The sequence below is a fragment of the Catharus ustulatus genome, chromosome 1 (assembly GCF_009819885.2).
Source record: "Catharus ustulatus isolate bCatUst1 chromosome 1, bCatUst1.pri.v2, whole genome shotgun sequence".
NCBI classification, from domain to species: Eukaryota; Metazoa; Chordata; class Aves; order Passeriformes; family Turdidae; genus Catharus; species Catharus ustulatus.
This window is the reverse complement of record NC_046221.1, coordinates 49,206,400-49,221,037: the sequence shown is the minus strand read 5'-3', so window position 1 is coordinate 49,221,037 and position 14,638 is coordinate 49,206,400. Positions and strand designations below refer to the sequence as shown.

Genomic DNA, 14,638 nt, shown 5'->3' with positions numbered 1-14,638 from the left:
TATTGTGCAGGAAGAAAACCCAATACTGAATGTTGCACGAAACAAAAAGACAAAGTCAAGCTCCAGGAAGCTATTCCAGGGCAAAATGACCCTGCCAGGAGCATAAAGAAGGAGGCAAGAAAGGAAGAAGAGTGCCTACATGGGGCTGTGGAAGAACAGTGTCTCTCCTGGCTGGGGCAGAGGGACCACTCAGGTCTCACTGCAGGTAATATAGGGACCAGCTCCAGCAGTTTTTTAAGTGTTGAATGGCATTTGAGACTCACCAAGAATGTCCACCGAGTCTCTCTTTTTGGGGTCTATCTTATTACCTCAGTTTACAAACAGGTAAAGGAAAATAATTGTCACCTGCCCCTCCCCCTCCCAGCAAAACCCTGTTCAGCTGCATTTTAGCAAAGAGCTTTTCCAGTATTAAAAGTACAGTAATTTCACGACCATAAGGCGCACCGGACTATAAGGCGCACCCCCTGGGAGCCAGCACATTTCACAACTTTGTAGATCAGATAAGGCGCACTGGACTATAAGGCACACTTTTTTTTTGCAGCGAGGCTCCGCCCCCAGTTCCCCCCCATGCGCTTGCTGGCCGAGGCCCTGCCTCAACCCGGCAGCCATTGGCCCCCGGGCTTGCCTATACCCGGCAGGGCCGGGCTATGCCCGCCGCCGCTCCGTGCAGCATCCCCAGGGCCCCGCTGTTCCGGGAGTTCCCTGGTGCTCCGGGTGTCACGCGCTCCCTGGCGCACCGGGAACCCTGCACTGCCGGCGCACTCCGAGAGTCCCCTGGCACTCCGGGTGACCCAATGCCGGCAGGCTTGCCCCGTGCTGCCGCTGCCCCGATTCTGGCGGCTTTCCCCCTCCCCACGCAGCTGCCACTCCGATTCTGGCGGCTTTCCCCCTCCCTGCGCGGCAGCCGCTCCTATTCCGGCAGCTTTCCCCCTCCCCGTGCGGGGGGGCACCCTGATTCCGGCAGCACCCTGATTCCGGCGGCTTTCCCCCTCCCCGTGCGGGGGGGCTCCCCGATTCCGGCGGCTTTCCCCTCCCCGCACGGCAGCCACTCTTCTGGCGGCTTTCCCCCTTCCCACGTGGCAGCCGCTCCGATTCCGGCGGCTTTCCCCCTTCCCGCATGGCGGCCACTCCGATTCCGGCGGCTTTCCCCCTTCCCGCGTGGCGGCCACTCCAATTCCGGTGGCTTTCCCCCTTCCCGCGTGGCAGCCACTCCGATTCCGGCGGCATTCCCCCTTCCCGCGTGGCAGCCACTCCAATTCCGGCGGCTTTCGCCCCCCCTGCACGGCAGCCGCTCTGATTCTGGTGGCTTTCCCCCTCCCCGTGCGGGGGGATGCCCAGATGCCGGCGGGCCCGCCCCGCGCAGGGGTCGCCCCGATGCTGGTGGGCCCTCCCTGCTCGGGGGACGCCCCGATGCCGGCGGGCCCGCCCCGCCCAGGGGCCGTCCCGATGCCAGTGGGCTCGCACTTCCGGGGTGGCAAATGTCGCAACTTTGTACATCAGATAAGGCGCACCGGACTATAAGGCGCACTTCCGGTTTCAGGGGAAAATTTTAGTCAAAAGGGTGCGCCTTATAGTCGTGAAATTACTGTACACTTTATTTTATGTACAGTTGTCATCCAAATCTTCAGGCATGGTAATGTCCACTGTGTTCCCGGAAAAAGTTGCAGATTGTTCTGCTGCCATAAGACTCCATCCAGAACTGTCCAGGAGGGGCACAAAACCAGAACCACCAAAATCAAGTGCTGATACTTTCTAAGTGCAAGGAAGAGAGTAGGAAAGAGAGGGAGGGGAAGGCAGTCCTGCCCTGCTGTGGAGTTGTGAGTGACCAGATCCTTCCCTGGGTGGCAGAAGAGGCACCCTCAAGTTCACGTCATCGTTCGTGCTTAGTGTGGGAGTTGTTGCATTCAGCCATCACTCCGTTCCCATTCCGTGTCATCTCTTTCCTGTTCCAGTCCTTTTCCAGGTAAAATTCAGCAAGTACAGGGCAGTGCTCCGAAGCCACCCCACCCCAGGACCAGTTATCAGGGATCCATGGGTTTGTAAGCCCTTCTCGCACGACAGCCCAGTGGCCTGAATCAAAGAGAATCACAGGGAAAACATTAGGTGATACTGCCCAAACAGGACATGTGAGGCTAACCAAGCTAAAGGTTACATGACTTCACTCAAGCAACTCTACCTGTGAAAACCTTTTTCAAGTTCCGACTGATCCAAATGTTATCCAGTGACTTGGACCCTTGTGGGTTTTTTGTGCTGATGTTGGTGAAGGTGTTGGAAGGGACCAGATGGTGAAACTTCTCCTTCTTCAGGATGTCATGGTCACTGCTGTCTGGAGCCTGGTTAAAGTCTCCAAGGATTATTACATCTTTTTCTCCTAGAAAACAGGAAAAATATAAAAGAATAGGAAGAATGGACATCCATCACTCAAGTACAAGAGGACAAATAGAAACAGGAAAAATACAAGTACTGAATAAACAAAGTGACTGTACTCTGAACTCCTGAAAGAAATACTTTCTAAAGTCTTTTTTGCTGACTATTTACTCATGCCATTCTCTTCATGACAAAAAACCCAGCCAGTACACATTTTATTCTTGCTTTTAAATATCATCTCATTTATTATAGAGTCATAGAATCATAGAAAATGTTGAGCTGGAAGGGACTCATAAGGGTCATTGAGTCCAGCTCCTGGTCCTCCACAGGACGTTCCGAGAGTCACATCATGTGCCTGAGAGTATTGTCCAAACACTTCTTGAACTCAAGCAGGCTTTGTGCTGTGATCTCTTCTCTGGGGAGCCTGTCCCCAATCCTTCTCTGGGTGAAGAACTTCTTCTAATACCTAACCTAAACCTCCTCTGAACTCAGCTTCAGGCCATTCCTCATGTCATGTCACTGGGCACAAAAGTGAAGAGACCAGTATCTGCCCTTCCTCTTCTCCGCTTGAGGATGTTCAAGATCACAATGACATCTCCTCTCAGTCTCCTCCAGGCTGAACAGACCAAGTGACCTCAGCTGCTCCTCATACAACTTTCTCTCAAGGCCTTTCATCATCCTCATGGCCTTCCTCTGGATACTCTCTAACAACTTAATGTCTCTTTTATATTGTGCCACCCAAATTGCCCCTAGCACTCAAAGTGAGGCCACTCCAGCGCAGAGCAGAACAGGACAATCCCCTCCCTTGCCCTGCTGGCAATGTTGTCCCCCCAACTTGGCCCTCCTGGCTGCCAGGGCTCTGCTGACTCATCTTCAACTAGTTGATAACTAGGACCCCCAGGTCTTTTTTCCACAGGGCTGCTCTTCAGCCTCTCATTTCCCAGTCTGTGCACACAACTAGGGTTGCCCCATCCCAGGTGCAGAATCCGGAACTTGCCCTTGTTAAACTTCATATGGTTGGTAATTTTTCATCCCTCTAATTTGTTGAGGTCTCTCTGGAGAACCTGTCTGCCCTCAAGGGAGTTGACAGCTCCATACAACTTAGTGTTGTCTTCAAACTTAGTATTCCTTCAAGTCCCATGTCCAAGCCATTTATGAAGATGTTGAAGAGAACTCAGTCAAGGACGGAGCCCTGCAGAACCCCACTAGGTTGCCAGCCTGATGTCACCCATTCACTGTAATTTTTTTGTGTCTGATCTATTTGCCACCGGACCTGGTTGCTCACACATCATGTTAAATGGTTATCCAGCTATGCACTGGGCATTTTGTCCAGAAGGATACTATGAGAAACAGTATCAATAGCTTTATGTAGCCCAAATATTGATGTTTTTTCCTTGCTATTCCCTGTTAGTGACAAACTCAAAGACAAGCAGTTTTAGTCTCAGAGGTTTTTAGAAATCTGTGCCTTTGTAATCTTCTTTTTCTGCAAGAAACACCTACAGGCTTTAATTTACGCTGATTTTTTTAAAAATAGATTTTCTGTAAAAGTCAAGAACACTTCTGTGAGGAATCAAGGAAGACCCAGCCTTATGCTGGTATACACCACAGTCCCAAAAGTGCAGTGCTCATTTTAACCTCTGAATTTAAGAAATGCCAAGGAATAGGACTGAGGAGCAATCTACAAGCCTGATGGTAGAAGATGAGTTGAGAAACCACACGACACTCCCTGACTACAGTAACTTTCTTTTTCCTGGCTAACAGAAAGGATACTGCTCAACTTGGAATAGAAAATTACTTCAGTTACATTTTGTTTCCAACCCTAATGAGTGAGAATAGAAACTCCAGACCCTAATCTCATGTCCACAATATGTGATCTCCTAGGCCCACAGATGAGGATGCAGACATCCCATCTGTGCCATTGGGTAAGAGGACAAAGCACAAGCCTCTGTGCCCATCTCAAACCTCTGCCAGAAATGTCTGAGAAGATAATTGAAGAAGAATGGTGAGAGCTGACCAGAGATGCTTCCATGTCACTACTTGGAACTGGAAAAGGAGAAGGCAAAAATACACCAAAAAAAAAAATTATCCCAAAGCTGACTTCAGAGGTGAGATCCATGAAGAGCCTTATTATAAGCTTTTTCTTTTCTGGGATTGAAGTGTGAGAGGGAATTGGGTGGACAGACTTTCTCTACCATACTTAGTGCTCTGGATAAATCTCCTTTTTTTACTGTTGCTGCAGAAATCACTATCCAGGAGAGGGAGCATAAGCCCAACAAAATCTATTCCACTCCTGTCTTGCTGTGCAAGAAAGATGAATTGGGAACGGGCAAGAGAGCAAGCGGAGACTGAGGGCATATGACTTACAAATACTTCAAAACATGGTGCTTGCTAAGATGCAGAGGGGCAGTGAATAGTTAGTAAAATTATTTGTGTTTCCTCTATCCTTTGTAAGTCACAAACCATAAACAACATGAAGTTTAAATAGTATCCTATAAAGCATTAATGACAGCAGTCTTCCCACCTTTGAAGGAAAACACCCCACCTGAATCTAAACCCGAGTTATTTTAAGCTCCATCAGAACCCCCCAACACCTGTTTAATTAACACTTATTTAATGGCCCAGGCAGCACTTGGCTCATTCCATGCTGTCATTGCCACCCTATATGAAAAAAGGCTAGTACAGAAACCTCTGGAGCACATCTTTGGTGTTTAAAAATGACAGAGAGGCCAGGATCTTAACAGCAGTACCTTGATTATGCACAAAATTTATTCTATTCTATCCTAAAGTACTCATGCTTCTTTTAGCAAATCCTCAAGCCTATTTCCTTGATATGAAAAATCTATGGAAAAACCCCACCATACTTACAAGTGAAAAATTTAACTGACTGAAAATTTTAACCTTTCCATTCTGGAGAGGTTAGAAATCGTGTGCTTGGAAAGAGGTAAGAAGTCAGCCCTGGAGCTGATTGCCTAGGGAGGGAATCTCTAAATTTTTCACTAATTTAAAATTTGCATGCAAAATAACTAAGCATAAAATCGTAACAGCATTAAGTTGACAGACAGAATAGGCTGGAGCATGCTAAGCTGAAACCTCATTTGCCATTGGGGAGATAAAGGAGTGTTTTAGTTTCCCTCTGACAGGAGCTTCTGGGGCTCCTCAGACTGCAAAAGAGTGGGGAATACATCAGGTAGCCCTGTGCTAAGCAAGGAAGAGCAAGCAACCAGCTTTCTAGACAACCACCAACTTCATTTCCCCTTTGTCCTGGCTCACTGTCAACCCTGCTCCTACCTCTGCCAGCCCCTGCAACAACAATATCATGCATGTCAGCACTGCAGTTTCATGTCTTTTCTGCCTCCAAGACCCTGACAGACATCCAGCCATGAGAGGGAAGGAAGTGAACCCTCTTGGATCCTCCTGAGTGCGTGACTCTGTTTAACTGGACACTCCTAGGTCTCTCAGCAGAGGCAGGAAGCAGAGCTGCCCACAGCAGCTGCAGCTCTAAGGGGTCTCATGGATGAGCCCCAATGGCTCTCAGCAAAACTTAGCAAAAATTCTGGAAGAAATCATGCCCTGCTCATAATGAGGGATGATAACTGATCAAAAACTACAATCATGATGCCCACAGTTACAATCAGATAGAGAGAAAAACAGAAAATTAAGACAATGTAACCAGTGCGGTGCTGTGATTTTCCTCTTTTTGAGGAAATGAGTTTAAGACTGGTGGGGCTTGATTCTGCTCCTCAAGAGCCAGAGGCTCCTCAGCCAATGCAATCTGGTCATCCTCTTTCTCCAACAGACAGAGCAGCAGGAGCTCTCTTAACAACCAATCTTCTGCTGCAAAGGTCCCTGACACTGTACTGTCCACAAATACCCAGTGCCTCCATCTGTTGGGACGTGGTGGCATAAAGCCCACAGCAGCTAGGCACATGTCCTGTTCATGACCTCTCAGCAGTGCTCCCACACACATTCACACCCTGTGAGCTCAAAGTAACCATGCCCTTGTCAATGAAGAACTCCTCAGGTGAAAAAATTAGTCTAGTCTGTTTGCAAATGCATCTTCAAATTCACTAAAGCACAAGTGAATTTTGGCAATGCCTGCAGGTGGCTCTTGGCCAATAAAGCAAAGCCAACCTTAAGTCAGCCCTCTGCTGCAGTGGCTGAGCTTTGGTGTGGCAAGGCAATCAGCTGAGGGACTGAGAGTGCCTGTAGAAGGTCTGCAGTATTGAAATATGACTCTCTGCAGGAACTAGGAAACCCTGCTTTGCTTCATGGCAGGCCAAGAGGACATCTGTAGGACACGCTCCCAGAATTTACCATGCCCTGGATGATTTCCCTTATGAATTACACAGACTCTTAAATGCTGAAATCCTTCCTGGACAGAGTGACACATGTATGATGAGAAGGATGTGATGTTACACTGGCTGCTAAAAGTCTTCTCAGTAGTCTTGTAAGCTCAGTGCCTGATGCATGGATAACCCATGGAATATGGTCAAGCAACATGGGAGAAGATATCACAGAATTGCAGAATGGTTTGGGTTGGAAGGAACTTTTAAAGATCATCTAGTTCAAACCCCCTGCCATGGGCAGGGGCACGTCCCACTGGACCAGGTCATTCAAAGCCCATCTAACAGGCCTTGAATACTGCAAAGGAAGAGCATCCACAGCTGCTCTGGGCAACTTGTACCAGTGCTTCACCACCCTCAAAGAATTTCTTCCTAATATCTAATATAAACCTAACCTCTTTCAGTTTAAGAGGGTAATTCCCATTCTCCCTTGTTTGATTACAACATGTCCTCATAAAAGGTCCCTCTTCAGATCTCTCATAGGCCCCTTTCACGTACTGCTGTAAGATATTCCCTAAGTCTAATCCTATTTAGACTGAGCAACCCCAGATACCTCAGCCTTTCTTATATAGGAGAGGTGTTCTAGCCCTCTGATCATCTTCACAGCCCTTCTGTGGACTTGCTCCAACAGGTCCATGTCCTTCCTATGTTGTGGATCCCAGAGCTGGATGCAATTCTCCAGGTGGGGTCTCATAGGAGCACGTTAGAGAGAGCAAATCCCCTTCCTCGTCCTGCTGTCCGCACTGCTTTTGATGTAGCCCTAAGCAGGATGAGGCTGACTTTCTGGGCTGTAAGTGCACAAGGCTGGGTTATGTCCAGTTTCTTATCCAGCAGCAATTGCAAGTTCTTCTCCTCAGGACTCTCTCAATCCACCCAGCACCTTGGTCCCTGGGTCCAGCCACTACCAGGACATCCAGAATAATATCTGTGCACTGCCCATCGTCACCACACTGAAGACAAACTGGTGGAGCTCTTGAGAGAAGACAGAAGAGCTGCAGCAAAGAGTTAGCTATTAGCTATTATGCATCTCTCCAGTACTGATGAAAGGACAAAAAGAGAGGCAAAAAGAATCCAGGACCCACTAATCTAATGGGAGAAATATGGGGATACTATGCCCTGTGTTGAGGTTGTGGATAGTAAACAATGTTCCTCAAATGCTTGCATGCCTCTTATTAAGAATAAAAGATAGTAGAGCAGGCATTTGTTAGCAAAATGGGAACAGAAACTCAAATTTACTGCAGTACCCACAGACAAATTGGTTCTTACTGTCCATATTTTGTGGACTAATTTGGAAGAAATTGAAGGGTGTTGGTAATTTTAAGCATGGTATTCATTTTGACAGGGTAATTCAGTACTTCAAAGTCAGATGTGTGCACTACCGTTTCCTTAGGAGACCACACCTGCATCCCACAAGTTGGGAGGAATCTGAATTTCTTCTTTTGTGAAAGACTAAGCCAAGAACAAGCATGCTCCAGTAACATGCTGGCCATATGAAAATTAAAACATGAAATAAAGATAACACGAACAGTCTAAATTTAGCAGCTCAGTTGACTTCAGAAGAGTTACACATTTACTCCATGTTTCAGTTCAGCCTTTGGGGATTAAACAAATGATTCTTTTGTTTACCTTCATCCTTTCCAATTTTGAAGTATGTGGACAAATACTTAAATCAGTAACACTTAAAATAGCTCTGGCTGGCTTCTGAAGCTCAAAAGGAACAATAGAACATGCAGAAAAACTGCAAATATCTCTTGAGTTATACAAGAGGGATATTAATGCTTCCAAGTAACCAACCTGACTAAGCTGGGCCAAGTTGAAAATCATCACATGAATAACCTTGCAACACCTTCACATCTTTCTTAAGCAGTAAATGAACTGCTAGACTTTTTCTATTCCTGTAACAAGATCAGCAGATTTAGAATCTAAACTGCTTTGTTCGGCTTCACAGGAAGTTAAACATAATTTGCAAGCTTCAAAGTAAAAAGCAAATTCACAGAAATGAAGAAATCCAGCTGCCTATTTAATTGCTCAAGCTCTGGCCTAAATTCTGATGTCATTTCATCCTGGTGTAAAGCCAGAGCAGCTTATTTGAAATCAACAAAATTATTCTACATATTACATCCAGGGACCAAAGCAGGATTTGGTCTCTTTTGTCATTATCAGTCATCTGCAAATTTGCATTGGGTTTTCCAAAGAGCTTTCAATTAACCAAAAATTAAATATATAGAACCTATTCCTCTTGGAAGAAAAAAGTAATTAAGCTTTGCTCTGATATCAGGTAGGCATCATTTCCACAAAGCACTTAAAATAGGGTCTCAACTCTAGTGACTTTTCTTTCCTTTGACAGAACTTGCTGTTACAGTAGCATAAAAACAGAAGGAACTTTATTTGAAAAAATGGTGTCAAAGTCAGCAGGATCTCCTATGCTGTCAATTAGGAAAGGCTGTAAGAAAATGTGTGAGGGAAAAACACCTTTGTCATGCCATGCATCACACAAATATAAGTAAAGACAATTGTGAGGCTGGTAAGGGTATTTCTGAAATGCTCACTGAGACAAAGCTAATTCTTAAAAATTCTTTTGAATTAGATAGTGTGCATGTTAGCTGCACAGATAGCTGGCAATTAAAACCCTGCCTTTACCTTTCAGAGTCTCCTGCAAACTCTGTGCACAGGCTGCCAGTTTGTGGCTGTTGTGGTTCTTCTCAGTGTTCTCTCCTGCAGAGGGTGGCAAAGCCAGGTGAAGGTTAACCACAGTCAGATCATTCATTCCAACCTGGGGGGGCAAGCAGGAAAAATCAATGCTGTGCACGTGGGAAATAGAAGGTCACAATGCACAACCATGTGCCAGTTCCCAGTACTTTCAGTAGTAAATCTGGGGCATTAGGACTCACACTGCTATATATGTGGTGTGTCTTGGTGTGTCTCAGTGTGGGGAGGAAGAGGAGGGAGACATTTGCATTTTGCAGCTTTGTTTGAAAAAACCTCATACCCTCTTAGTTCTGGGGAAACTAGTTTGCATTAACAAACAGCTTCCTTTCACCACAATTGCAGAAAGAAGTCAGCTGCTTATGAAAATCAGTTTATGCAAAACCAGTTGTTAATAAGCTACAAATAATGTCATGGTCATTACAGGGGCTAATTACTACTGTCTTGTGAGTTTGTAACAGAGATTAACCAAGAAACTTAATGTAACTTGAAAATAGTTGTTGGCTCCCTGCAATCTTCTGTTCACCATCTGGGAATAACTTAGACCTATTTGTATGATTAATTAATTACTAATACTTTATTTATTAATAATTATTTGATTAATGCTTCTCTCAAAGCCTTACTAGAGATGTCAAGTTCCCTAAACTGGACCCTTTCACCACCGCCTGTGTGGAGATGGGCTCTCTCTGCTCATATGTTTGCTCTAGCATATGCTGAAATGCTGGTTCCAAAAGTGATGATGTTCTTTTAGATAGGTTTGGCCCCTGTGAAAAAGCTTTAAAATGGAAACTCTGAAGTGTGACAGCAACATAAGATAGGCTAGCCCAAGTCTCACTGGAGCACTGTGCCTTATATACACACATACTCATATATATGTAAAATCCATCTCCATTCTCCCTGCACTCATCCCACCTTGTGGCACTGACAAGAATTCCAGCCCTGTGGCCTGGCTGGTATTGAGGATTCACTGACCTAGGTTCTCAAATATTCCCTTGCAGCAGGGTTTGCTCCCACAGAAGCAAGGGAAAGGACTGACTGTGGTGAACAACCACATGTATTATGGTGCATTAACCACTTGTCCATAATCAAGCCTTGGGACAGTAATGAGAAGGGGGGTCAGAGGCTCATGCAAATTTTTGTCTGTGAGAATGCTGTGCCTCTTTTCATCTTAGCCTAATTTTTTTTAATAAAAGTTCTGCAAGGCACTCTGGCAGTTACCTTGAAATGTCCAAGATATGGATGAGGATATGAGTGCCTCCCATTCCCATTAGTCTGTGCAGCCTCCTGAGATGAGGCATCTTTCAACTCAATGCCAGCTGTTGTATCCCAGAGGAAGCCAAAATACTCAACTCCCTGAAATTAAAAAATAAAGAGAAATGCCAGTCACAAGATGGTAAAAAGAAAACATTCCGCCCAAATGTAGCCCCATATCTATATCTATATCTATATCTATATCTATATCTATATCTATATCTATATCTATATCTATATCTATATCTATATCTATATCTATATCTATATCTATATCTATATCTATCCATATCTATCTATATATCTATCATCTATATCTAGGCGTTGTGCCTGCTGAGAGCAGGAAGCCAAATTGGCTGTGACCAAGCATAAAGAAGAAATAGCTTCCTGGGCTATCAGTGGAAGATACAGAGGACAAGTAAAAAGGCTTCTTCAATTCACCCCTGCCAAAACTCCCACCAGATGTGTGAGGAATGCTTCCTGGGAAGCTCCACTGACTTCACTGAACAGTGAGTGTGGCAAGCTGAAATACGCATCACTCTGCTTACTCACAGCCCCTCACACCTGCACACTGGCTATTGGACGCCCAGTTAATTCTATCACTGCTCCAGTAAAGCCAAGGATTTAATAATCTGTTGTATCTTCTACAGCCAGAGCATGCTCAGGACTACTGTAGGGGTGAAGGATGATGCCTCTCGTGTGTGTGACTCAGGTGACTTGCATAAAAAATGTCAAAAATACTGCAGCCCGCTAGGGGAAAAACTCAGGACTCTAACCTTGGTTTTTCATCTATATATCTGTACTGCTTTTATCCACCTCTCCCAAATACACGCACACCAAATATACACACACACATCCTCCTCCTTACAAGTGTGCCACAATTCTTCCAAAATATAAATGGTATAGTCAAACTAAAAGCTATAGGAACAATCAGCTTAAAAAACAAAAAATGCAAACCTTACCAGAAAGGATTTTCAAAAAGTGCTGCCTTAAACATTCAAAAAAGGTCCTTGGTTGGAGGGGGAAAAAAAAGCAAAGCCAAAGTTCAGACTTAGGGATTAATGTACCTTGTGTAGCTGACCTGAGGGTTTTTCGGAAACAACACCCTTCCAACATCCTCTAGGGCCCTTCCACTTGCGGATGTTTGGCAGCGTTGGTTGGTTCAGCTCCATACAAAACTAGAGAGACAGGAAAGGGGGAAAAAATAACATCAGCTTGGAGGGTTTAAAAAAAAATGCAAAATAATGTTTAGTAAAGCACCGGTAAGAGGCACAGAGGAGCACAGGCTGTGCTCTCTGCCTTCCCTGAAGGTTTGCAAAGGAGGTGGTCTGAGCCACATCCCAGGGTGACTCACCCCTGACTTAGAGATAAATAAAAACTAAAATAACTCAATGCAAATGCTGCAAGTAGAACATTGTACCCTTTTATTTTCCTCCAGAGCTACTTGTTTGATTGGAAAGAGATTTCCTCTGTACTGCCTCTGAAGATGCTGGCTGCATCACATCCCACCCCTGCCTGAGGCTTCACAAACAGCTGCCGAATCCTCCTGGGGGCAGTAGGCCTCCATAGCATGGCTGGCCCCCCTCCAACAACACAGCCACCGGCATGACATGAGAGGAAGGGTGTAGGCCAAGCTTAATAGCTGGAGTTTTGGGGTTAAGGCTTCTCTGACTTTACACCAGGGACAATGTTGATTTCCTCCGTGCATGAAGGAAGCAACTGCGCACTTGCATACAATTCTAGCATGTCCTTCTCATGCTTCCCAGAGGTGCTCATCTTCCTGGTCACTGCTAAACAGCCACAGCACTTGGACACCATTACATGTCTGAACACATGGTCAGAGCTGGAGAGGCTACATCCTAATGCCCAGCAGATCAGAGATACCAGAACCGTGGACACTGTTGAGAGCCTCCAAGTCTTCCTGTGTAACATCTTGAGACTGAAATAAAAGTAAGTAAGTAAGTAAATAAATAATAAAAGCTGCCCTGGAAAATGTGGGATCTGAAAGTCCTTGGTGCAGACAATATGGAATACTTTTTCCCAGGGGTTTCAAAACCAGGCTCAACAGGAGTGAGAGCCCTTTGCAAGGCTGAAGTTGGCTCCAGGGAGGCTCTGGCTGGAAGTTGGAAGAAGCTGGATGCCCTGGTTGTGGCAGAGGTTCTGGCTGTGCAGAAAGCAGCTAGTAAAAAGCCCTGTGAAAGAGAAACAGGGACTTCCACCATGCACCATCTTGTTCTGATACTGGAGAAACTGGGTTAAAATGCAGAAGCTTTCACAGTGAAGAAGTACCCTCGGACAAAATCTTGGATCCAGAACACCCCTCCAGATCAAGCAGCAATTTAACAAAGGATTTTCAAGGCAAACAATAACTTCATGTGCACAGTGACTCTCTGCAGTGGGACGTGCCTAACAGTTTGAAGAGCTATGGAGCTGTATGGATATAAGTATTTCCTACATGGATATCAGTAAAATGATGGAATAATTATTTTCATGTTTATCTTTTGATTCAGAAACTAAAATCAAATCCTTATCTTTCACTGACTTCCTTGTCTGTAAGTTCAGTATCCTGAAGGCTGAAGTTGTAAGCAGCCTGATTCTCAGATACACACAACCCAGGCACCCTTACTTGCCTCAGAAGACCAAGAGTTGTTTTGGTTGCACACCTAAAACAAAAACCTTTGGCACAGCTTTTAAAACAGTTTTCTGACGTGCAGAGGTTGGCTGGGGCTTCTTATTCAAGATACCACATTAACATATGTTGTGGCCCATTATGTACCTTCAGGCAGTGCTGCGCTGGGCTGATTTACAGAACTTGGAGGCAGGTAGGGTGTTTGCACAGCCTAGGAACACAGCTCTGCTCCCAGCTGATTGCCAGGTGCTACCCCAGCTAATACAATAAAACACAGCAGCAATAATTAGTCAATCCTGATGGCATTCTGATGTCTTCAAACAGGGTGGATTTGATCAATGAGTTTTCTAACATTTAAATTACTTAAATCCGAAAACCAAAATTACTGTTGAAATTAGGAGTTCAACTGTAACCTCACAAAAGACTTATCTCTAGGTTGCAGCTGCCTAGAAAGTCCAGCCAGCACAAAGCATATGACAAGACTGAATAAATCCTACAGAAACCATCACTTCATTAAAAACAGCATCTGCAGTCTATTAGTTTGAATAGTTTGTTTCCTTTAAATTGATTTTTTTAGGGCTTTGATTTGACTTTGTGCAAGCAAAAAGACGACAAATAAGATTATATGGTTTGTTCTGGAAAAAAAGCCCATTCTGGTACAGCTGCAGCCATGGAGAACTTGGCCTACAGCAGCTGATTTCAATCTGTACTCATTTTCCAAGGCTTACAGGCACACTTATTTTGAAGCTGTGACAACACACTTGCTAAGCGCATGCTTTTTTGCTAAAGTGAGAATGGCATTTTTCAAATCATGTTGTTCTGCCCACAAAACCCAACATCAACCAACATTATGCTGCTCATGCAGCAAAAGTATACAGACAAGCTCCTAGTCCACACTGGGAATGAAAAAAAAAAACAAAACGCCTTTCCTCTTTTGCAAAACTAAGAGCTATGCCAAGCCCTTTGACAGACAATTCTTCAAGTGGTAAAGAAAAATTAAAATCTCAGTCAATCAAAACAATTATTATTTTCCCTCCAAAAAAATCCTAAGGAAAAAAGTTCTAGTTTTGTTTTTCTCTAGAGCCTTTCAGCCTGCAAGTTTCCTGAAATTCAATCAGTTTGTTCATTATAACCTACACATACCAAGTCAAACCTGACACACGCACACACCGTGAGATCAACAGCACCACGGCTTATTTACACAGATACCCTGTGGTCTCTCTTACAGCTAGGTGCTGGCTTTTGTGGGATAGGCAGTGCTACCAGGGAGTAGCAACATGGCAGCACCAGGCTCCAAGGCATACTCTAAACAAAAGAGCAGAGTGCTTGTGAGTGGTCAACT

The 14,638-nt window shown here is 45.0% G+C and overlaps 1 protein-coding gene across 1 annotated transcript in view; it reads right to left on the bottom strand.

Moving 5' to 3' along the window:
• Positions 1 to 1,571: 1,571 nt before the first annotated feature.
• The window catches only part of EEPD1 (endonuclease/exonuclease/phosphatase family domain containing 1), a 63,436-nt gene continuing 50,369 nt past the window's right edge, over positions 1,572 to 14,638 (bottom strand). The window contains exons 3-7 of the mRNA XM_033080834.2: positions 11,735 to 11,845; positions 10,635 to 10,769; positions 9,351 to 9,483; positions 2,177 to 2,371; positions 1,572 to 2,070 (exon numbers count right to left, since the gene is read on the bottom strand). Of these exons, the coding sequence (XP_032936725.1) occupies positions 1,871 to 2,070; positions 2,177 to 2,371; positions 9,351 to 9,483; positions 10,635 to 10,769; positions 11,735 to 11,845 (774 nt within the window). The 3' untranslated portion in view covers positions 1,572 to 1,870. The remainder of the gene's footprint in view (positions 2,071 to 2,176; positions 2,372 to 9,350; positions 9,484 to 10,634; positions 10,770 to 11,734; positions 11,846 to 14,638) is intronic.